The sequence below is a fragment of the Genypterus blacodes genome, unplaced genomic scaffold (genome assembly GCF_046128005.1).
Source record: "Genypterus blacodes isolate CSIRO-AG114 ecotype Tasmania unplaced genomic scaffold, CSIRO-AGI_Gbla_v1 ptg000098l_1, whole genome shotgun sequence".
NCBI lineage: Eukaryota > Metazoa > Chordata > Actinopteri > Ophidiiformes > Ophidiidae > Genypterus > Genypterus blacodes.
Genome location: NW_027466902.1, coordinates 795,008 through 819,946, shown reverse-complemented (window position 1 = coordinate 819,946; position 24,939 = coordinate 795,008). Strand labels below are relative to the sequence as shown.

The window sequence follows — 24,939 nt, the reverse complement described above, 5'->3', positions numbered from 1 at the left end:
TGTTGTCAGTCCACACATTGGAAGGTGTCACATCTGTTGTATTTTTTCTCTTTGAACTTAGAGTGTGTTTGGCTGTTTGGCTGCAGCCAGATGCTGCCTGAATAAAACTCCAAATCCACCATGAGCTCAATCATCATCACTGCCAAAGCATTAGGTTCAGATTCTCCTTTAAATTGTTTTCATTTTGTCACCAACCTGTAGCAGTTAAAATTGTACCATTCACATCCCACAAAGGATCTATTGGATTTGACTGCAGCCGAACTGAATTTGTCATTATATGAAGTCTTTTCCAATACATCACAGAGCATGTACACAATTTCATCTTGACATATGGAATATGTGGGAAATGTGGACCGATATCTTGTTGTTGCTAACATTGCTTTAAACTTGATGTGGTATTTGTCATATACTGCTATATATATGCATTACACGTTTTTATATTATTTGGATTTTGTTAATTCACCTTTCATTTACCTGTCCATAATCAGGGTTTTGTCTCAGTTTTGTTCAATGAATTTAATTGTGAAGCGGAGAGAGTCGTCGGTTTTCCACATGAGCAAACAATGACGTAAACCTCAAACAAAATGATCGCACCTAATTTATTATTTAATACCGCAGTTACATTTGTATGTATGGACTGCCCTCTTCAGGTCCATGATTACACAGCTGTAAATTAGTTCATCATTTGGCTAATGCGGGACGTTGAGAAATATCACCCGACGTTAATTGAATCATTCAAGCTCAACAAGTTTTTGTGTATCTTAAGAAATAGGAATGTGATTGTTAGTCGGAGTTACAGGGTCGCACATTCACAGTCGAACAGCGTTGGCTAGACTATGATATACGTTTTAGCTACGTTTATCCGACCAATCCCATCTCGGAATTTCATTTTATCTTTACAAATCAAACACTGTGCTGTTGAATCTCTGACAATCTAACTTGGACGAGCAAGTTTTGTCAGTATTAGATAACTAGCATTGTCAATGTGACCATTTATGTGGAACACAATATTCCTGCACATTCGCACTTTCCAGCATAGCTTTTGGTAATATGTCAATGTTGAAGTTTCCCAAGAGAAAACCGCTGTAACTCCTCCTCAGTGTAAGGAGACATGTTCTGGTTTCGTGGACTGAAACACAACTGACTGATCTTGACAGAAAGCTGGTCTGTCGGGCTTTCAGCGATCTTTAAAGCTGTTCAACAAGAATGAGACAGAGGCGATCAAATATATTACTCCTGCCGCTGACCCCGTTTAGAAAAATCTCTTTGGATATACACGGAATGTTAGTAGATACAAACGTGTTGGACACCTGATCTTGACAGTTAAAGGACTCTAAATATCTCGGGTTGCAGCTTTTGTCTAAGGACTCCCAAAGTTTCCAGGTGAGGGTTTATTTGGGGGTGAGTGTGTTGGAGTGGCAGTAGCTGCTCGTCTCCCCTCTCCCTGCCACCTTCGATGCATGCAAACACCAGGAAGGCCTGTCCATCACACTGTCATGTAAAGTGATCCAGGCCAGGCTGCTCTTCTTCACTCCGCGTTTTCCCAAGAGGCAAGCTAGAGTTTGCCTACTGGATTCAACCTGCTGTCTGGGGCTCAAAATAGCATTTCAGGAGACTAGTGAAATGTAAGCAAAGGAGACACTCTGACTGACACCTAGGATTTCTTCCTCCATCCCTCTTATTTATGCCTCTTTATTTCCCTCCCCACCTCCCTCACACGATTCCTCGTCTCACCTATCCCTCGTGGACAAGAGTATAAAGAGCTGTGCCGATTGAAACGACATGCAAATGTTGGAGTACAATATTCAACAAGAGAAGAGGAGAAATTTGGCAACATGTCTCTCAGCTTTGAAATATCTAACTTGTAAATTTCAGCGTGATGAGAGAGGAGAAATAAGTTTATATATTCAGCGTAATTTACAAACATTAAGCGGGCATTGCCACTGTGTCGTATCTGCTGCTACATTTGTCCTCCTGCATGTTCTCGAGTCAAAAACACACTGCGCCCTTTCATCCTGCGGTACATTATTGTCACTTGCAAGGGAGAGGAAATCAAGATCATGCTTTGATCTTTTTTTTTCTTCACTTCAGTGAATCACATCTCATTTAAGGATGTAATTTAAAGTTCATTATGCGTTGTGCGAGCTCAGCCTTGGACTGCATCGCAATCATTATGGTAACGCAATTGCTGCTCGTTGACAGAAAGATGCACTCTTCAAAGTAAAGCGTGTCACAGTTATATCTCATCAATATCTTGACATGACAGTGCGACGCCGTCTGTGCTGTGCATGAGGACTGACTCACGCTGGAACTGATCAATGTCAGCCATGTTTTTTTCTTCTCTTCAGCTGTTCTTTAATGAGTCTCGTATGGCTACTTTGCGAAATAAATGTGCATAGAGAATTCAGTTTTTGCAGGCCGCACCGATGCCTTTGTAATTGTTGATGAATCAAACCCGGCTTAATTAAATTCTTATTTTTAATCAATTCCCCTTTGCCAGCAGTCAGAGAACCTCTATTCTGTGAATGCTGGTGCTTTGCCAATTTAGAGGACCCCTGTCGCTCAGTTCAGGTCGTCATACCTTTTCTACAGGATATTGTGTGCCTCATGTAAATAGATGGAAATTTCATCAAGTAGGAAATATTACCATTCCCAAAGAGCTGTTTGTGGTCCCTGGTTCGCCCAGGTATGTTTGCATTTTCAGCACCGGCTGTGCATCGTTTGCGTGATGGCTGTCATAATTTTTTTGCCGCTCTTTGAAGGAAATGGACTTTTGATTTCAAGACAGCTGCCTTAGGAATTCAAACCCATATCCTGGGGAAAATCATGCGGGGTTAATAAACACTCAGGGGGTTGGCTGACCTAAACAGGCGGTGCAGTATAGGCAATGAAATTCTATTATCGCTGAAAATATTGAAGTAGAATGCACATGGGAGGGAAGTTATTATTATTATTATTATTATTATAATTATTATTATAAGCAGGAAAATAGCCGTGCATGGGTGGCGTTACCCTTAAAACGTCATTGCACTTTCAGAACAATATCAGGAGCAATAATGTAATGTTCCTCCTGTGTCTCATGGAGGTTTTTTGGGGATGGGGGCAGTACAATGTGCTGTACATGCCGCTGTAATATTAAAAGTCGACTAAAGCCACTTTCTTTATGCGTTCATGCAGACCAGTATGGAGACGAGTTAGGAAGGATTTCAGAGGGAGAAATCAACTGGCAGGCAAGGCGCTGCTGAGCGTGACTCCTTCATCGTTTTCCAGTGACCTACTTGGGTTTTGGCAATTGGGGTTCTTGCCCTTTGGCAAGCTTTTGCACATATGTATAAAGCGGTTAATGTTTTTTTCTAGAACTACAACATGAAGTAGACCGGCATTCTACTAATAAATCCTATTAATGGATAATGTTCAGTTATGGTCGGCCCATCTGCAGCGCATGTTGTCTATTAGGGTTTTACTCCCGGTCTCACTGAGTGCAAACACTATTTGTTGTTGTTTGAAATGGACGTTGGGAGAACACACATTTGCCTGCGTGTAATGAAGTCATGAATGAATCTCACTTACATGATTGATGGTGGCTCTCAGAATAAATAATTTCAGGTTTTTTTCCTCTTTCACCACGGTTACTCCAAACAGCACTCTTATCATTCTTTGTATGTTTACACACATGGCTTTCATAAAATATTTGAGAGCTCAACTGTTTACATTGAGGGTAAATGAGGCTCACCATTAATAGCTGAAGTCAAGAGGCACGAATGAAAAACTGTGTGTGTGTGTGTGTGTGTGTGTGTGTGTGTGTGTGTGTGTGTATAGCAGCCTAAGGCCCAGCTCTGTTGCTGAAGTAAGGATATGAGGTGGTGTTTATGAAGACTTGACTGCACCGCGCTGACTCACATGGATTAAGGTTTTGGTTTGTTTGTGTGAGCTTTCAAAGCAAACTATTTTATCGCAACATTTAGCACCTTGCCACTCACGCTCCGGAAAAAAAAAGGAAATTATTCATTAAAGTGATGAAACGGATTGGTGGAATATGTGAACTACTAACCTTTAGATGTCTGCATTCTCAATGGATGTCATCAAAGGTTAATTGTGTAAAACTGCCATTAATTTGCTCTCAAAGACATGGGGAAGGATGTGGGCTCGGAACTAGTAAGGATAAAAAGGTCACGTCGGAAAATCTCTGTGAGGGAAAATAGTACTAATTACAACAGAACTTGAATGCTGTGTAATATTCTGCATTGACATTGTGTGTTCTGTGATCTTTTTTTTGATTTTTTATCTCTCTCCCCACCTGTTGTGACAGACTTGCCGCTGTAAAGTGAAGCTCCCCGCCGACTCTCGAGCATGGACTTAGCAAGTCAGGCTCGTGCACCGGTGGTCCTGCTCACCTGCCTGGTCTTGCTATGCCGGGCCCAGGAGAGAGACTACACCATAAAGGAGGAGCAGCCGGAGAACGTCCGCATCGGGAACCTGCGCCGCGACCTGGACCTCAACCTTGACCCCAGCGTCAGGCTGTCCTCGCCACTGCAGTTCAAGCCCGTGTACAAGACGGGCGACGTGCCTTTGGTGAGGGTCGAGGCCAACACGGGGGAAATCTTTACCACCAATCACAGGATCGACCGGGAGAAGCTTTGTTCGGGGTTGTTCGCCGAGAAACACTGCTACTATGAAATCGAAGTCGCCGTGCTGCCTGATGAGATCTTCCGATTGGTCAAGATCCGCTTCCTGATTGAGGATGTGAATGACAACGCACCCCTTTTCCAGTCCACGGTTATAAACATCTCCATACCAGAGAACACAGCCATCAACACTCGATACCCGGTGCCCTCAGCGTTTGACCCTGATGTAGGGATCAATGGAATCCAACATTACGAATTGGTGAAGGTGAGGATCGGACCTATTCATTATTTCCCACACACAAGTCTCAGAGTAACAAGGTGGAATGAGGGGTACAGTTTGCCAAATGGTTGCTGTCCACCTTTCACAGGAGCTTTTAAGTATGATTGGAAGAACTTATGTTTGCAGTTTTGATGTGAGGTAGTTTGTCTGTATGAGTCTTTGAACTCCTTTCTGCCATAGTAACAGTGAAAAGGGTCTGGAGCTGACGTTTAAAGTAAACACCATCCTCTTTTTCCTACACAATCCACATATGAAAGAACCAATGCCAGATTAGTTGGCCTTACATTAGAGCCGGCCTAGTTTCTGACTTCATGCTGACCGCTTCCCCTATAGATATTTCCTGAGTGAATCCTGTTATTCTGCTATTAAACCCATTTTTGTAGTAGATGCTGGATTTCATGATAATGGCGGTTATGCATTTTCAGTACATTCCAATATCAACAGCTAAGTTGCCTTTTAAAAGTCCTCTTGGATAAACATTTGCACAGGCTGGAGCTCTACATTCCAAATCCATTCTCTGATGTATTACAAGCCAAACAAACATGCAACTGATGAAATTCTGACACGCTACAGTGCCTGCAGCACGCCACCTGTCTGGATGTGGGTTGCTATCATAGATGAAACATAAAATAACAAATGCTCTTAATCACAGATGGGCGAATTTGCAAGGATTGGACAATCATTCCATCAGTCCCCTGCTAACAGCGGGTCCGCTGCTTTGTTAGCAATGCTCACTCTTTATTGCCTTTACAAACGCAATGCTTCTAAAATCCATTTAGTGTTTATCGCCTGATTGGACAATTTTTGACACAATTGCTTACAGCACAATTACAGTGGTACGAAGGCTAATGGTTACATATTACATATGATGGTCGCGGGGAACATTTGTGGTTAACCAGCGTGTTAACTGTCATTGTTCGGAGGACATAAACGGAGAGACTGTTCTTTCCATTATTTTTTATTCCTTATTGTTTCATCCCATATTGTCTATCATGTGGTCTTACACTCTCATCTATACCTCAAAGTGAATACATTGTGCTGTAGTGAACAACCATACTGTATATGCAGTTGAAAATATGGCCATTTCTCATAAACTGGAATGCCACATGTAGCCTACAACGTTTTATACCAGCCATTATGATGTCCATATGCTTTATTTCATTTCCTAGACAAGACCATAAAAAAGGAGAAATTTCTAAATGATATCAAAAAACGCTCAGTAGACGTGCTGACATGGTGTGTGTTGCTTTTCCAGTCTCCAGCGACAGTTTAGATTGCATTGAATATAGTAGATTAAAGCAAGTGAGAAGGACTGGACATGTACTGTAATATGCTAATGGAGGTCTTGTGCAGAACTGGGGGAGCATTTCCTCATCACCTAATTGATTCTCTATTAAACCACAGTTCTGCATTCTCTGTTGCTTAATGGAGCTGGCTCTAAATTCTGTAAAGTTGGATAATATCATGCATTCTTCATTTGGAGTCTCGACAACACCAAATGCTTTCGCAGATTGATGAGTATTGGAAGTGACATAGGCTCTAACAAATGAAGCGCAATTAGAGAGAACCCTGGAGGAAACCCTAAACATAATAAATAAGGAAAGGTTGCAGCATTAGAGCGCAGGGTGGAAGACAGAAATGACAAGTCCATCTCAGTGTCTCAGATGAAGTCAACACACTGGGTCAGAATGAACAGAATTGGAGCTGCTCATGTCTGCCTTGAATACCAATTTGCATTTTTAAAGAGTCCTCCCACTGCCAAGGCCTCTCCAGTGCAATGTCCTGAATTGTTCATGCCTGGAAAATCACCAACCAAATGTTCTGCTCATTATAATGATCATCTGCAATCATTTACTTTGCCCTTTTCATAATATAAAGCCTTCCCAAACTCTTGCCTCGGCTGTGGCTACATTATCTTTTGCAGGAAATTCTTCTCGGAGCATCCTTGGCGTCCCACCCTTGATTCAGTTCTTCTCATTATATTTCCATTGTCCTCCAAATTAATTTCCTACTGTTCCAGGTTTCATAAGACTAAAACACCGGGAGAAGCATTAAAGGAGCTACAGACATTTTCAACCTTTGGTATCTTTTATTTCAGAGGAGCAGCAGAAAGCCATGGGTTTAGTGGGGAAGGAGTGTGCAAGCATTTCTTAGAATAGCTCTTGGCCGCTAAGCCACCCTTGGACTATCTTTGTATGGTCCTGTGAGATTTGTCTCCAAAGCTCCCTTAGAATGATGGTTTGCCCAGTTTTATTGTGTTGTGCAGGGCACAACGCTGAAATTGCTGCCATTGTCTGGCACAGTTAGACACACTCTCTATACCATGCCGGAGTAGTCAACATATTCAGAACAAATAAAGGAGACATGGTAGCTCTGTAAGTTTGTCCTTTCCCAAAGCAAAAAAAAGGGACAATGGGTAATTCAATCCAAAACAGTGTTCAAGCAGCACGCATAATGGTTGGTAATCACACACTGAGTGAAATTCTGCCATTAGACTAGTGCAGTGGTGTGTTACATCACCTGAACTGCAGAGAAGTCATCCCAAGAAATGGTCAAGGTCACAGAAAGCAATCACATGCATGGACAGAGGAGGATCCCCCCATGAAAGCAGATTCTATCTCTTTACATATTCACTGTGGACCACAAAGGCCAAAATAGAGACATAAGCAAAACCCTGTTGTTTCTTTTGCTTGGGTCTTGGGCTGTTCACACATGTCACTGTCCCACTTGCGTACGCCAGTGATGTATGGCTGCGCAGCATCGCAAACAACAGTAATCCAAATGTCATGTCACGTTAGTGTCGTCAGGCATATTTAAGCCCAACGTCTCATCTGTCATCTCGTGTCGATCGATGTTCTGCTGACGGCTACACTGTGGCTCCTACACTTTTTTCCCAAGTTCACCTGGAATTTTGGCGAGTTCTTGAACGCCTCTGTACGCTCTTCATCTCCCCGAAAAACACATTAAAAGTGTTGGATTGGATAGAGTCTTTCTTTCTTCACGCTCATCATTATGAGCTGCAGTTTTTTCAGTCTAGTTTGAAAGGAAGAAAATGAATTGAAGCTCCATTCTGAAGTAGCAAGAAACATTTGATTACTGCGTCGCATGCTGCCTATAGGCTGTGAACAGGATTTTTGGAGGAGCTCACTGCTGAGCCTTTCCAGTTTTCATTAGCATCCTATTTTGACACACTGTCCTCTTCCAAGGGCTGACGAAAAGATACAAACAATCCCCTGCTCCTTTTTTGTCTTAATTATATGCATGATATCATGGCTCGGGGCAAAAGTAGATGAGGGAAGGAGAGAACGAGTGAGAGAGAGGAGGAGAGAGTGTGAGGTTCCATCAGCATTATAAAGAGGTGTTATAGCTTGTGATGAATAGCCTCCCCAGTTAGCCTCATCCATGGGCATCACCGTGACTCGAGCCCTCCTGATATATTCACAGCCCAATCTCAGTCTCCTCTGAGTTTTAATAAGGTCATCAACTTGACTGAAAGATGCATCCAGTGATAATCTGAGGCACTTGATGCCTGTTGAAGGCGGCTCTGTGTCAGCCCTCCCGCATCCACCTCTGCCTCTGTCAGTGTCCCTCAATCAGTTTCATTTAATTTGCCAATTTTGATTAGATTGTGTGCCCGGGCGTCCCACGTACGTAGCACAGCACACGTCCCTGATAGCTGTCGAGACCTGTGGCACTGTATTGTGGAATGAATGGCATGTCGTCAGAGACACATACAGAGAATAAGAATGGTATAATGTCAACACTTAGCCATTTAGGGAGCTTTGTCTGCCTCTCTCAGCCTTAGGGTTTCCAATGAGTGATTCATGCTAGTATTTGGCCTTTTCTTAGCTTGCCCTAGATCTTATCACAATCCACCAGACTAATTCTGCATTCAGGGGGATGCACATCCTGAGAGATAGCTCCCTTGTACTTATTGAAATGCGCAGAGTGTTGTCTCGTCAGTTGTAAAATTGTGTGAAACCAAGACAAAAGCAAAAATGAAATGCTGGCTCATAAATCATCATGCAGCATTCTCTTTGACACTGCCTAACTCAACATTGAGGAACCCTGTATGGATGGAGCAGTGTTTAGCATTAAAGCTACCAGGATGTTGTCTCAGACCGTTCAGTCACCATGGAATTGCCGCTGCAGTGTGCATAATCCATCAGCATGCTTTGCCCATAATGTGGTTCCTTCACATCTCAACATTTGTGACTTGTCGCACGCCTGCTTATCCTTACATCCCTTTTCCTGTGCCAGATGCATCACAAAATAACCTCTCAGTGATCACTGCAGCAACGTCGGCCGTATTAAGTGGTTGTGTCAGTCGCTGACGCGTTGACAACATTCCCTACGCAAGCAATTTTTGAGAGTACACAATAATTTACATGCAGCTGCAGCACGTTTCCTCATGTCGGCTACAACAAGAGCGTGTCGGCGGGAGAATGAGTCGAGGTTTTTAAAACCCACTAAGAAGGCTGGTGCTCGCATTTGAGCTGAAATGTTCCGTCTTTCCCTTCCTTGATTTAGAAGAATGTATATGTCTTAATCTCATTTGATAGCTGTGCCTAGACAGAGTAATCTCTTCCAACATTATGTGCAGCATGGAGCTTATCTCTTTAAGGAGGATGCTTTTTCTTGTTTTACCATGAAACTGCTTCTGACTGAAAGAGCTTCAAAGGGCTTCTTTGTTTCATAATGTGCATGCAGCTCATTCATGGACTTGATGTTCTTCTTATTCCCTCCCCTTACTCGCACTCTGGCTTTCGCTTTCTTTATGTCGCCTCACTATCCTTCCCCCTGCTCTCTTCACATTTTCATTTATATATATATAGATCCATACCACACTGCAGCAAAAATAAATGACAAATATTAGTGGTAGTTTTCTGGGTGAAAGGCAATTACTCCAAGTAGTCAGTGCCAGCTCCTTCCAATGCCTCATGGGGATTACTTTAGCCTGCATTTGTTTTCATTTTTCTTAGGCTTAACTTTTGCCTACATTTAGCACTTCATGAGCAAAACGCATTTCCAATATGCAGGATTTTCATTTCCCCTCCCTTAATCTACAAGAGTCTGGTTGTGCCATATATATTTATATAAAATTCCAGCTTATCAATATGTCCCCATTTTCAGCCATCTCTCTCTCTCTCTCTCTCTCTCTCTCTCTCTCACATTATGAAGTTGAAATGTTGTGCGGCTGTCTGCTCCTCCATTCTAACTTGAGACAAGATAGGAAAGTAGAATGGAATCTCATTTTAGTGAAGGTAAAAGAATTGCAATGAGGAGGATAAAATGAATCTCTTTTAAAGCAGTAGTTGCCAGGGGGAGCTCAGGTAGGACTGTATAGAAGTGATAGGTCACATTTTTAAATAATTGCATAGCTGACGTGCACTTTGTTTCTGGTGTGTGTTGTTGTACTGTATTTGTATGCAGGGGACAAAACAGCTGAAGTGTCAGGAGGAGCAGGATAGCTTTGAGAGTTTATGTTTGGGAATCATTTTAATTTATTGCTACCCAAAAGAGATGAGCTGAGAGGAGCTGAGGAGCAGCTGTGTTATTTAGGTATGCAAGGAAAGTTTCATTTGCTCTTGACATTCATCACTGACAAAACCCTGATTCTGAAAAGGTTTCTGACTGTACTAGGATTTTGTTAGTTATATGTAGAAATGTTTTCAGCTATGGAAACAAGTATCCCCATGAAAAAGAGCACAGAGAAATAATCTGTTTCCTTGTTATTACCCAAGTGAAATTCTGATGTTTGATGCAGGAGCGAACGCAATACAATGAGTAACTAACTCAAAATGTTTTCTTGTCATTGCAGAGTGTGAGTGAGTTTGGCCTGGACATCATCGAGACCCCTGAAGGCGACAAGTGGCCGCAGCTTATCGTCCAGCAGAACCTGGATCGTGAGCAGAAAGACACCTTTGTCATGAAGATAAAGGTGGAAGACGGCGGCAACCCTCCCAAATCCAGCACCGCCATCCTCCAAGTCACCATCTCCGACGTCAATGACAATCGTCCCATCTTCAAGGACAGCGAGCTGGAGGTGACCGTGCCGGAGAACGCACCCACGGGGACGTCGGTGGTCCAGCTTCACGCCACAGACGCAGACCTGGGCTCCAACGCCCAGATCCACTTCTCCTTCAGCAACCAGATCTCTGCCTCAACCAAACGTCATTTTGCCATCGACAGCTCAACGGGACTGATCACAGTCAAGCAGCCGCTGGACAGGGAGGTGACGCCGGTTCACAAGCTCATTGTCCTGGCCAGCGATGGCAGCTCAACCCCCTCCAGAGCCACAGTGATTGTTAATGTAACAGACGTTAACGACAATGTACCCTCCATTGACACTCGCTACATAATCAACCTGGTTAATGGGACTGTCCTGCTGTCTGAAAATGCACCTCTCAACACCAAAATAGCCCTTATTACCGTTACTGACAAGGATGCTGATCTTTATGGCAAAGTAGCGTGCTACACTGACCATGACGTTCCTTTCCGGTTGAAGCCTGTTTTTAATGATCAGTTCTTGCTTGAGACGGCTGCGCCCCTAGATTATGAGACTACTCGGGAATATGCAATTAAGATAGTGGCCTCGGATAGGGGGACGCCTCCTTTGAACACTTCAGCTATGGTTTTAATTAAAATCAAGGATGAGAATGACAACACGCCCATTTTTCCCCAGCCTGAAATCCAACTTTCCATACCAGAGAACAACGACCCCTCTACACAGTTAATAAAAATCAGCGCTACTGACGCAGACAGTGGACGTAATGCTGAGATTATTTATACTCTTGGCCCTGATGCGCCTGATGGGTTTAACATAGACAGACGGTCAGGAATCCTCTCAGTTGGCAAGCGGCTGGACAGAGAGAAGCAGGAAAGGTACTCATTCACTGTCATAGCGAGGGACAATGGCTCTGTGTCCCTGCAGAGCAATGTCACTGTCAGGCTAATTGTCCAGGACCTTAATGACAACAGCCCAGCTTTCACTCACCCTGAATACAACTTCTATGTACCTGAGAACCTTCCTCTCTATGGAACTGTGGGCTTAATCACAGTGACGGACACAGACGCGGGGGATAACGCCGTGATAACCCTATCCATTTTGAACGGGAAAGATAATTTCATCATCGACCCTCAAACCGGTGTTATCAAACCGAACATCACCTTTGATCGGGAGCAGCAAAGCTCCTACACATTTATGGTGAAGGCGGTTGATGGAGGTCAGCCTCCCAGCTCCTCCTATGCCAAGGTCACCATCAATGTAGTTGACGTGAATGACAATCGCCCCGTGTTCGTCATCCCATCCTCCAACTACTCGTACGACCTGGTGCAGACCAGCACCAGCCCGGGTGCTGTGGTCACCAGGGTGTTTGCCATTGACAATGACACGGGCATGAATGCTGAGCTGCAATACAGCATCCTCAACAACATCATCATCACATCTCGGGTCTCCCCGCGAGGTCTCTTTGCCATTGACAAAACAACAGGTAACATAACGCTGCAGGAAAAAATAGTGGCAGCTGATCATGGGCTACATCGGCTGGTAGTCAAGGTCAAAGATCTAGGCCAGCCTGAGTCATTACATGCTATTGCACTCGTACACTTGTTTGTAAATGACACTGTCTCAAATGCTACCTTTATACAAGAGCAGCTAAGAAAAAGCATGGAGACACCTTTGGACCGTAACGTAGGGGACAGTGAGGTAACACCTCAAGCCAGTGGATATGTGATTGTTGTCATAGCTATCATAGCAGGGACCATGACTGTCATCCTGGTGATATTTGTGACCGCCTTGGTCCGCTGCCGGCAGACACCGAGGCACAAAGTAGTACAAAAGGGCAAGCAGAGTGGTGAGTGGGTGTCACCTAACCAAGAGAACCGTCAGATTAAGAAGAAGAAGAAGAGAAAGAAGCGTTCCCCCAAGAGCCTCCTCCTCAACTTTGTGACCATTGATGAGTCAAAGCCTGATGATGCGACCCATGAGCATGTTAATGGTACGCTGGATCTCCCTGTGGAGCTGGAGGAGCAGACCATGGGGAAATACAACTGGGCCACCACACCTACCACCTTCAAACCCGACAGCCCAGATTTAGCCAAGCATTACAAGTCTGCCTCCCCTCAGCCTACATTTCAAATCAAACCAGAGACCCCGGTCGCCCCAAAGAAACACCATGTGATCCAGGAGCTCCCTTTGGACAACACATTCGTGGTGGGCTGTGACTCACTCTCCAAGTGCTCTTCGACTAGCTCCGACCCGTACAGTGTCTCAGAGTGCAGCTGTCAGGGGGGATTCAAGACTGCGGGGCAAATCACCACCCGACAGGTAATTCATGACTTCCTTTTTAAACCCACCCACACTAGTCCCCACTCACACTCCTCTTGCTGTGCCATAGTAGGTGATGTGAAAGGGGGAGGGTGGCAGCATGGAGCCGGGGGATTCTCCTACATAGACCATGACCATGACTACATGAATGTCATTTGCACTTAGAAATTAGCACAGAGAGACTTATGGCAGCATAAAACCCGATTTTCTGCAATTATTGCAGTGAATCCTAAACTGCATTGATTGATATTAATTGGCATATTCACTCCTTTATTTGCAACCACGTTAACAAAAATACATTTTCATATTTGAATGGTTGAGTAATGGTAGCTGTGGAATTATGGTGGCGAGGTGTTTAAACCTTAAGTGCGAGTGGTTGGTGGAAGAGTAATAGCCTGATTTAGAGGGTGACTGGGACAGAAGGCAATGAAGCTTACACAGCTCTCTACTGATGTATTTGAGTTCAAGGATGAATGCAGCTCTGTGCTAATATTTTTGACTGACAGGTTTAAATAACCCAAGCAAAAAAAATCGAACAACAAAAAAAAACTTAACGGCTGTTTACTCCATCAGGCGTTAATGTAGGCCAAAGGTGTGGAAGCAGCGGCGGCAAAAAAACAAAAAGCAAACAAGTCTGGTCTTGACACCATCACGTCTTGATAAATAATTCCACATTTTGCGGTTTCTGTCCTGAAAATATTAAGTGCTGTCTTAACTGTGGCGGCAAGGCTTTGTGGGGAAGAAGCTCATTTAAATGCCAAGGTACAGCAAAGGGCTTACGATTCCCTAAGAGATGTGCCAAATGCGAAGTGCCCCAATAAATAAAAGCCGGCGAGGGAAATAAATGTAAATCAGAGGTAAAGGAGAGGTGGCCTTGCTCGGTGCTGACAACCAGTGCAGAGCGCCGTGGGGAAGACGGAGTGCTGCTTGGGGCGGGGGAGGGGGTCACAGGGATCAAGGTGACGCAAAGCCTCGAGACCAATATACTTAAACACCGAGGGAGCACTAGTCCATAAAAAAGTCTGGCAGGCCTATGTTGCATTTAAGCCATAAATGCTCCACTTTAATGCCCCCAATTATTATTATAAATTCCACGTGTAGGCGCACATTCTCTAAATTAGCGTACATACAAAGGGTTAGGATGTAAACGGCATTAACAACATTTCTCATTGTCTTTTGTGGTATTGTTTTCAGTAAAGGTCATCAAGGCAAATACGTAACAGAATATATACAAATGGATACAGCTTGTGTGTGTGTGTGAGTGTGTGTGTGTGTGTGTGTGTGTTGTCACAGTATTTGTGTCAAACATCCAGTTGATTTTGTTTGATCAATTATTTCCCCTTTTCACTTGGTTTCTTTTAAGATCTGTGAGAGTTTCGGTTGTTGTTGGGTTGCAGCGGCTTTCATTTTTGTTGTTAATTATCACATCTGCCATTCATGCACTTCTAGGTCAATTTCATGTTATTGCATCAATAATTGATTTTATTTGATGAGGTGCTTGCTATAGTTTTTTTCCGTCTAGTTTCATATTGCTCACATTTTGCAACTCCTTGGTTCCATTTTGCCTTTTTTGCATCCAGTGTGTGTCTCCGTGGTGTCTTGTAAGCATTAAATTCTTCATGGCATAACTTTTGTGAATGACTGTTTATCTAGTGAATATTGTGCGCGGGATAATTTATGAGGACACCCACACAGAGTTGATAGTCATTCCGTTCATCCACCTTTTATTCCAATTCCCGGTTAAATGCGTTGCTCTGCCTGAGTGCATTATACATAAACCTACATCCTCAAGGTGCCACAGATTTAATTCATATTGTGTTTATATAATGCGCTAACAAGTTGTCAGAGTTCCATTCCTCTCTTACTGGTAATGAAATATGCAGAAATTCTCCGTTTATGTTTGACAAATCTGAATTATTATCCATCATGAATTTTATGCATGGTGGATTTAAATTGATTTCTGCTTATGTTGCTGATCAAAGTGGAATATGTTTATGAGAACAATTTAAAAATCAATGAATATATGATTAGTAAACATTCTCCTAAATCTTCTTGTATTGCCACATCAGGCCAAGCCAGTGCGTGATTATTTCCTCGCCGTGCTGCTGTAACTGAGGTCAAGTTTAGTTTGTATAATAACGTTACGTTTTGCTGAAAATCATCCAGCTTTTAAAAAATCACTAAGGCAAATCTGCCACCATAGGTTCTATGCAGCGACCATATTCTCAGTGATGTTCGTGATAATACATCTACACTTCTCTGTCCCCTTGGGCCATTGACAAGTGATGCCTCCCACTTTAGACATTAGATTTCCCTCCAGTTTTAAGTGTGCTTATTTAAAGCCTGTGTCATTGAAAAAAATAGCATGAAGCTTCGCGTGATGAGAATCTGTGGCTGGAAAGGTTAATTAAATGCACTAAAGGGTTAATCACTCATAATACAGTATGATTAAAATCACCGTAATTAGGTTTCAAATGTGGCTGATAAGACGGAAGAAAAGAGGCAGCCGTCCTCTAAGATTATCAGGGATGCCATGTTCTTTCCTTGGGTGAGGCACATTCTCAGGATGCAAGCTGATGTGACAACAGATGACTAGCAGTTGTGTTTGTCTTGGCCTTGGTATAATCCCCCTGTTTGATGCCATCTCAGTGCTTTTTTCAACTAAATCTACTTTCAACATGAGACTAAGAAAAACACTTAAAAGCACCACTGATCAAAATATCTGTCATTGCCGCTTTTATCCGAGAAGATAAAAACACAAAATGTTGTAAAGATCACTTCAAGTGAGGCTGTTAAGGCAAAAACTGCATTTGGTCTGTCAGCGCCAGCTCCTCGCTTTCTCTTGAGGCCAAACCTTTAATACACAAAGTCCAAAAGCAAAGATCACAGAAGGGTTGTCATGTTTTCCTTCCTGTCCAACACAGTGACAGACGGCGGTTTAGTGTCTCTTTTATTGCAGCCCCTCCCCTCGACCCCCCCGCCCTCCCCTGCACACTGAAAACAACTGAAAGTAAAGCAAAAACTAAAAGCCCACCCATGCAATAACAATGTGGGGAGACGCATTAAGGGGATATTTGTGGTGGAAGGTCACCAAAATGTTTGCGGGGGGTGGGGTGGGGGGGGGGACTTTACAGATGTAGCTGATAAATAGCAAAGCTTGTACAAATACTTAGGAGACCGCAGATTTGTGCCACCATATGGCTTCATTACACGGCGCGGGCGAATGCAAACTTTCCACCCTGCACTCCCCTCCGCTCTTCCCTCCTCTCAGTTATTTTATGCATCTCATCACTTTCTTTTAACACCCCCCTCCCGACTCACCCGGCGATATTAGAGGTCAATCTGCCTCCAGTGATGAGGCGCTCGTGTGAGGGGTTTGTGCTTTAGCGGAGGCAGATCAGATGAGCGCCACCCTGCCCTGTCATCGGCAGAATGAGCAGGGCATCACAAGGCCAACCCACATCTTGTTATGCGCACAGTTCTGAGGCTATGGATCATGTAGGTTCGCTGCTTAACGAAATTGACCTTGTACAACCCAGTATAGGATCAACCGCTTTGAGCGTTTTCACAATATTGTCCATGCATTACAATTTGATTCAATACTCCCTGCTGTTGTGAGGTCTCAGTTAAATTGGAATTCATGGCATCTGCAACGATTATAAGACAAACGGAGACGATAACAAGGGCAGCGGTGAACAAAACCTCAGTCTATCACCGTGTAGTTGTGTAGGTGGGGGCCTTTCACACTCATGCTTTTACTGCAAAATGCTCACACAGACTCAAAGAGGATAAATAGACAGAGGAAGGGGGCAATGCTTTAAAAAGGCAAACTAGGCTGATTACTCATAATCTCATGACAGTATGTCCAATCCCAGCGACTGATTGTGGCGTGTTTTTCTTATCTGTTGAATGATTGCATATGTTATCACCGTGCCTTGCTAATGTAAGCGCTATCAGGTTAGCTCCAGTACGATTTGGATGCGCAGATATATTTCTGAAGAATGGCAAAATGTCATAATCTGTACATATCAGAGGACCCGCTGGCAAGAGTCCAAAAGAGCCTAAATTGCCCGATCCAAATGGCTTTTTTGAGGGGAAATGAAGAGTGCTGCACTAGTGTGGTGGGAGACAAAAAGACAAATTGGAAGTGATAATTGGATAAGATTGCATGCTCTGATAAGTACAGGAAAAATGCACAAACTTGTGACACCTGTAGCATTCTTCAAGGAAACCTGACAAGATAATGACTTGATTGCCAGCAGTGCCTTGAAGAATGCTTTTTTATCTTCTGCAGTCTGAGATTTTCTTATTCAGTGTTGAGCGTGGTCTCACTGTGATAAGGCCACAGCTTAGGCTGCGCAGAGCTCGATGATATTGTAACTACAATCTCCCTATATCTGTCTGTCTCTCTATATTTCAGGAGACGGCACTGAAACCACCACACTATGGCACACTCTGTGGCACAGGTACAGCTCGCTCCCACAGGATTAAAATCAATCTCTAGCTCCTACTACCTAAAGAAAAAGAGAGAAAACAGAGAGCGAGCGAGAGAGAGAAAGAGAGAGAGAGGGGCAGAGGGAGGAAAGAGAGAAGGCAAGAACTGAAGAGGTGAAACAAATACTTTACTGTCTCTACAGCCTCAAACCCCACCTCTTTGTACAAGTGGGAGAGACGGATGAACTCGGAGGAGGAGAAGGGGGGGAGGTGGAATCTGAGAAAAAAAGTGATGAAACACTTCATGTTGCCTGCCTGAAACTTGACAAAGCTCCTCCTATGAATCTTTTGGAAGTTTGAAATGCTTTACTGAGTCCTATGCTATTACTTAACTGTGTCAGTGAGGATGATATGCCCCGAACCCTCCTCCAAAAATGTCCCAATCCAGCATCCACTCTGTAAAATAGGTGTCAAATGCAGTCAGTAGATCTGTAAAGTATGTTTATATGTATGTATGTATAGCTATCATAGAGTTGATGGTGTTTATATTAATTGATTGCGTTACTTTTGTTTTCAAAGCTGCCTGGTGGCCATTTTATTTTCTTACTTTCTGAGTTTTGTATCATTTGACGTTGCTCTATATGGGCTTGAACTATTGATTGATAATGTATTTATGCTGCAAGGCCTACAACCAGTAGGTTTCCATTAGTGCTGAGCCCACATCACAGTGTACCTTTTCTGTCAACTATTGCCTCTTTCTGTCCCATGTTTGATGCCACTGATAGCTTTGATAGTCAACCGTGTGGCAAACGCAATTATTATTGCAGTGGGAGGAACGGTAGGGCAAGTTTCAAACTTTGAGCTGAGCCACAATCACAAGGGCCTGACCGCTGGGGTTTATAATCAAAAAGCTCTTTATGTAAGGACACGTTAAACGCCTAAGTCTAACCTTTTGCGTGTCGCTTTCAGTTCCTAAGTCAGGAGTGATTTAACCTGTGACATGCATATTAAAGTGACTCCAGATGGTACAAAAAGAATAATAATAATCCTCAGGCAGTCTTAAATATGAGCTCAAGCAAAAATTGCATCTGTTTTTTGCACTTATTTACAAATAGAAATACAAAAAAAGGTAATCCAGGCTTCAGTTTGAAAACAGCAATAACATTACAATTTGACGGAAAATTCACTATGGTGCACTTACAGTTTCTTAGGTCTTGGTTCAGAGCATCATTTTGCTTCTACTGTTTCTCTGCACATATAGACTTGTTATGGTATGTCCTGACTAGAGTAAACTTTACAGTACTACACCAGTAAATGGCTTTGATGGGTTAGAAGCATTGTTGTTTAATAGTCCTGTCAATCAGTGAGCTAAAGACTGCTTTGATAGGCAAAAGGCGCTTACAGTACATACATATAAGCATAGAATTTGGCTCATTAAAATGGACATAGTCTGCATGGTGAATTGCAAATGTACAGATGCCGTGCAGTTGGTTTGATTAGTGTCTACATATGACATTGATTTACAGACTGTGTCTATTTTAAATCTTTCAATTTTATGTGTGACAGGTTGTTATATTGAAGGAGGTATATTCATGTAATTATGGTATCAAATGTATTCACAACTGCGTAGGAGCCACAGTATGAAATATACATAGCATCCTAGCACTGTGTAATGATTAGATTTGCCTGATCTTTGGGGAAAAGAAGAAAAAAATACTCATACCTGAGGAGAGTTTTTGTCCTTGTAAGGACGACAGACAACCTCACTTTATTCAATGTGAAGTTCAATATGCACCTTACATGATCTTTGTAATTGACTTTGATTTGCCAGTGTGGAGAAAACTGTAAATGTTTTGTTTATGTATGTGTGCGCTTCTGAAATTTATTAAAGTCTTTTGCATTGTATTGCACATTTCAATGACTCTTCTTATTCCTTGAGTTTAACCAACTAAAACAACCACATAATAGTAATCAGAATAATCATATACTGAGACAGAAAGAGAGAGGAAATTCTGTAATTGACAAATTCTATGACGATTCTATCTCGATAACTATTAGACTCTAGTACTGTTTGCGTGCTACTGATTCAGCACTATCTCATCATCATCATTAGTGTTCGTTGTGTCTAGCCCTACTTGTTACAGTACAACAATCCCAATAATGTACCTGCCTCCAAAAATATATTTTCCAAAGTGAATCATTATGTGGATCAGGACAAAATGCACCTATTGATAATCTATCACAGGATAAAAATGTTCTAGCTTACAATTTTAAGAAACCAGGGGAGTCTTGCCCTGAGTCGATAGTCCCAGTGCCGCACTTTTCCACCAAGTTTTGTCAAACTTTCTGAGTAAATCTGCAAGCAAACAAAGAAACAAAGAAACAGATGTGGGTGTAAAAATAACGTCTTTGGCTGAGGTAATTAGTGTGGGTCATGGTGTCTTTCTGACCTAAACACTGCAAATCTGCTCACTGAGCACAGGATAACAAACATGATATAAAATGCAATTTCTAACCTAACAGGCCATTGTTTTTGCTCTTATATATGTTCTAGCAGCACACACTACACTGTAGGTCAAATAGGCTGTGGCCTTTAGAAATATATCCAACTCCTTTTGTCTGGACACCATTAATTGGCTGGCTGCAGCCATTGAAAAACAACCCTGTGCCTCTTCTTCTCCCTTTAAGTGCAACAATACAGCACTTAACTCAGAGAAATCATTTAGATACACATCTCTCATTAGAAGTACATCACAGATAAAGCAATATGGAAATGAATGTGGAGAGCATGCTTTGATGTGCACACACAGCAAACACTAGAACAGAGGCTGTTTTTGGAACAACTTAGTTTTTTTGTTTCTCCTCCATGAGTGCTGATAATGATCATTTGATAATGATAACCCCGCTATTATGACCCACAGTGAGCACAACACAGGTTGAAGCTTTAACACATCTTAGAGGAAAATCGATGCTGGAAGGCACGAAAACAGCTGCTCTTACATTAGTATGTGATCCAAAAATATGAACTTGAAAGACATTAAACAAAGCCAGAGCAGAGAAAATGTTTAATTGCTTATCAAAGTTGCTTCATATTTTAAAACTGAGAGAGCTAATCAGTTCCCTCGGGTAAAGTGTCCTTGGTGATTTCAGAAAATGGTGCACGCTCAACTAGAGCGTTCTCATATAGAGTGCACAAATGTCAGCTTGCTATTAATAGATGAATGTAAACCTGCTAAATGCCTCGTTCTTACTTAAAAAGCGAGAGAGCTTGGGCGGATCATGAGGCAGTTAGCGTATCTCTTTGAGCCAGATTAATTATGATTTGATTTTTTCTTGTTATGCATAATTAGGTAATAAAATGTTTTCAAATGAACCAGAAATAAATAAATAGTAACTCCAACAAAGCCACGGCTTTAATGAGTCTTAACATTTGTGCATAGCGATGGTGTAGGCGATAAATGGATTTCTACATCTGCTTCAGAGTGTGAATTCCAAGATAGGAAATAGAGGGGAGATTTATTTTAAGACGGAGATGCTGGTTGGAGCAGAAGAATGACTTTGGCATGGTCCATTTCATTGTTTCTCCACTCTTCTCCCTGAAATGTGTCTGCTGTTATTCGTTCTCTCTCTCTCTCTCTCCCAGCGTGCGCTTGTGATTTCGGTCAGATCACATTAAGTGTGTTTCCAGTGATTTTTATCATCTATAAAATGACTTTTAAAGGTTGTTCTGTGGTTATATTACAGATTGTCACTGAGGGGAGTGTTCCCACTGTTGCTTTCCTGACATGTTGATTCATGATTTATGAGGATACCGTATCCAGTTACGACTAACAGCCCAGTAAGCTAGTCATATGTAGTAAGTTTGATTACATATAACGCAATGATACGCCTGCAGATGGAGCAACATACAGTATACACACTCACCTATGACCTCACAAAAGCACACACCCATAAATCCTGAAGCTATGCCATGTATTCTCCATTGAAATATTTCTCTATGTCCTTATTGTTCCATTAAACTATACGCCTGTTCAGTGCTACATTAAGCTGCTTTCCTTTGTAGAAAACTGGATGCACTGCAACAATCAAAAATCTCTGTTGGAAATCTGTTAATAATAAAATGCTGTAAGATTAATTATAATACGCATGTAATGTTAATCTAGACAAAGCGATCGTGGACGGCTCAGTGACTTTCCGCAACCTTGAGAATGCAATCGGTGCAATCAGTACCTCAGCACTGTTGTCAATTGTTCCTTTCTGATAAGTGTTACATAAAACTACAACGTCTTCCTCCTTCATCTGGATAACACTGCAGACAAGAAAGCGGGGATGGCAAAAACAACGTTTTTCTTCACATTTCATTGATTGTACAAATCCATCACATTCTCCCTTGAGATCACAGCCATCCTGTACAGCCGGTGTCCAATAGCAAATTCAAGATTACAGATTGTTTGAAGCCAAATGATTGCCACAGTTGCTGTCTCAGCTAACTTTTTAAACCACCACAATCCTCCAAACCTTTATGAGATCAGACATACGCAACGCTTGGCTTCGGGAAATGTTTTCTATTCCTAACACAGTAAACTTGTAGCTCATGACTGGGTTGATTCTGGTAGTGATTCACATCTTCATTGATAATTCTTTTCAGCAGTGACAGCAGATACAAAGTTGCCTTAGTGAATGTACTCCCACTAAAAACCACCTCTCTAATGTCTCTGTTTATTTATTATTAAACTTGTCCATGGGGAGGTGCGGGTGAATTAGCCAAGCAGCGAGCATGTCCGCGGTATGATGTGCCGTTGCCTTTAAGCGATGCTGACTCTCTAAGCAGGAGCTATTTATGCATGTGCTGTGCAATGGTGCAGGAAACAAGAAGATGCTGTCTTTCTGTTGCACTCCACTCAAGGCAACACTCCACACAATTGCTGCCAAATCTCTGCCAAACTGAATAATTCAATCATACCCCATAGCTGCGGTGGTCTAGCTACCTTTGTGTGTGTGTAACAATCAAATCAGTATGGAAGCCTGCGGAGTGGTTCTTTCTGAGACACTGAGTAGCTCTGCAGCCCGAAGATTGTTTTCATTGAAAACAATTCTGTTGATTAAACGAGGTGTGACTGTGGAGCGGAGATCTGAGGAACATCGATTGCTTGTACAATTGTTTGTTCCTTGTTAAAAGTGTGATCTAAAACTGTAGCCGTTGATGGTGTGAGAGGAACACAGTGTTGCTGGTGTCAAACTGACAGGTTTCTTTGAACCCCTTCAAAAATCCCAGATAGAGAAATCTACACTAGCCCCATCTAGAATTAAGAATCAATATCCAAGTAATTGTTTGTAAGAGTTGCGATTGCTTTTGGTATGATTTTATCAGCACTTGATTATTTTGCTGAATTCATGTTACCCACTCATCTCCATCCCCCTTATCCCACTCCTTTTGTAATCGCATGGTTGGATTCTGAAACCAATGTAGATTTAAGTATAACCCTCCCAGAAAACAAAAACCTCAAAGAGGATGATTTTGTATTTTATTCGCCGAGCTGTATTTTTCCTCTGTAGCGACTATGAACCACCAGGTCAGTGATCCTACATCGACATTCTGTGGCCATCTGCAATCGAGCTGCAGCACCACCGAGGTTGTTTACATTGAAATTCGTCTCTCATTTTTACCTTATTTGAAGGATACAGTGGAAAACTTCTCCAGCAATCTATCATGCTGTGGGGGCTAATAAATGCCGTTTTCGAAACCTTGTCACGTCCCACTTTGGGTCATTGTTCAAACGCCATTTGATGCTGTCAAACACGCAAAGCACAGGCTCATTTCTGAAGTGTAACTGAGCTGTAGCACTAAATGAGTTCAGCTCCCAGCGGTTTATTAGCACATTGGAAGCCTATTACCATTGTTGTTGCAGACATGTTTGTGTCAACGTGGCAACCTTTTGGTATCGTCACGCACAACGATAACAGGCAGCACTCAGGAAAATTAGGCAGCGGGGTATAATTAAAGACAATGTCAGGAAAGGGTGGAGTTTGGGCAGGTTTGTAAGCGTAAGGTAGGCAGGCGGAAAGGCAACAACTTAAGGCATTGTCCAAGGACAGCTGTGTCTCTGACCTCCTTAATCCTGGTAATCCTGGTGCAGAATTTGAGATTTGCCTTTGTGAAGGAGATTGGCGAAAAATATAAGATGCTCGTTCCCTCCTTAGAATCGCTGATAATCTGGTTTGAACAGAGGACACAGCGGGTATTTAGCCTACCTTAACATTTGCCCAAACAGATGGCGCTGACGGGGGGAAGGCAAAACCAAGCTTCCAAAACCCCCCTCCCGGCCCGGTCTGCTTTTGAAAAAAAAAAAAGAAAAAAAAGAGCAGTGGGATGATAATCAATGTTGTTTATTTTGCCGCTTGACTCTTTAAGTACTTTCAACCAGATTATAGGCTTTTCCAAGGGATAATCGAAAGACCACAGACAATTGCCTTTTTCCATCTAGACAGTATCCCTCCACGAATGCTTAAAGAAGGCGATTTAGAATAGATGCCGACTCTAAATACCTTATTAATCCCATCGCAAACCCTGTTAAAACTAACTGGACAGTAATCGCTACATTCCAGCCTCACAGCAAACCGAGCCATTAGACAACATCCCACAATGATCTCCATAACACTTGTCTGTAACCTGTCTATTCTATGAAGCGGAGACACACGATGTGGCCCCTAGAAATCTACTTAAGGAGTTAACAATGAACGTGTTGACCTCCTAGATAAAGTCAATGCCCTGTGCAGCTGCGTTTATAAAGTTGAAAAATATTTATAACAGGGTATTGGCCTTCTTGTAACTCAAGAAGGTGTACTAGAGTTAAATATGTAATACTTCACTGTCCCAACTACAAGAAGCAGGATTGTGCCTTTTGTTGTGCTGGTGGAAATGCAATACTTGCGATTACATGCAGCATGTAAGCATGACTGGATGTAAGCCATTAAGTCTTTTATATTTGTTTCCTAAGCCCACCTCTCTAACCTTATGCCTCTGGCAATCTTCTCAGCCAGGACTGGACGCCTTCAACAATGACATTTGTCTAATGAGATCAGTCCATTGACTAATTAGAGCTACAAATGGCACGAGTGGGATGATTACAGAAAGGTTTCTGTGTACTAAAGGACTATTTTGCCGAGGCATTCGTTCCTTCCTTTTCTTTGCAGTTGTTTACTATAGCCAGCTCACTGTCGGGCCCAGGCCGGAGCAGAAACGCAAAGACAGACAAGCACGCTGCACAGAC

At 42.5% G+C, this 24,939-nt stretch overlaps 1 protein-coding gene across 1 annotated transcript in view; it reads left to right on the top strand.

Moving 5' to 3' along the window:
- Window positions 1-4,350: 4,350 nt before the first annotated feature.
- pcdh11 (protocadherin 11) overlaps window positions 4,351-24,939 on the top strand; it is a 110,291-nt gene continuing 89,702 nt past the window's right edge. Inside the window, exons 1-2 of the mRNA XM_076159517.1 lie at window positions 4,351-4,890; window positions 10,727-13,234. Of these exons, the coding sequence (XP_076015632.1) occupies window positions 4,351-4,890; window positions 10,727-13,234 (3,048 nt within the window). The remainder of the gene's footprint in view (window positions 4,891-10,726; window positions 13,235-24,939) is intronic.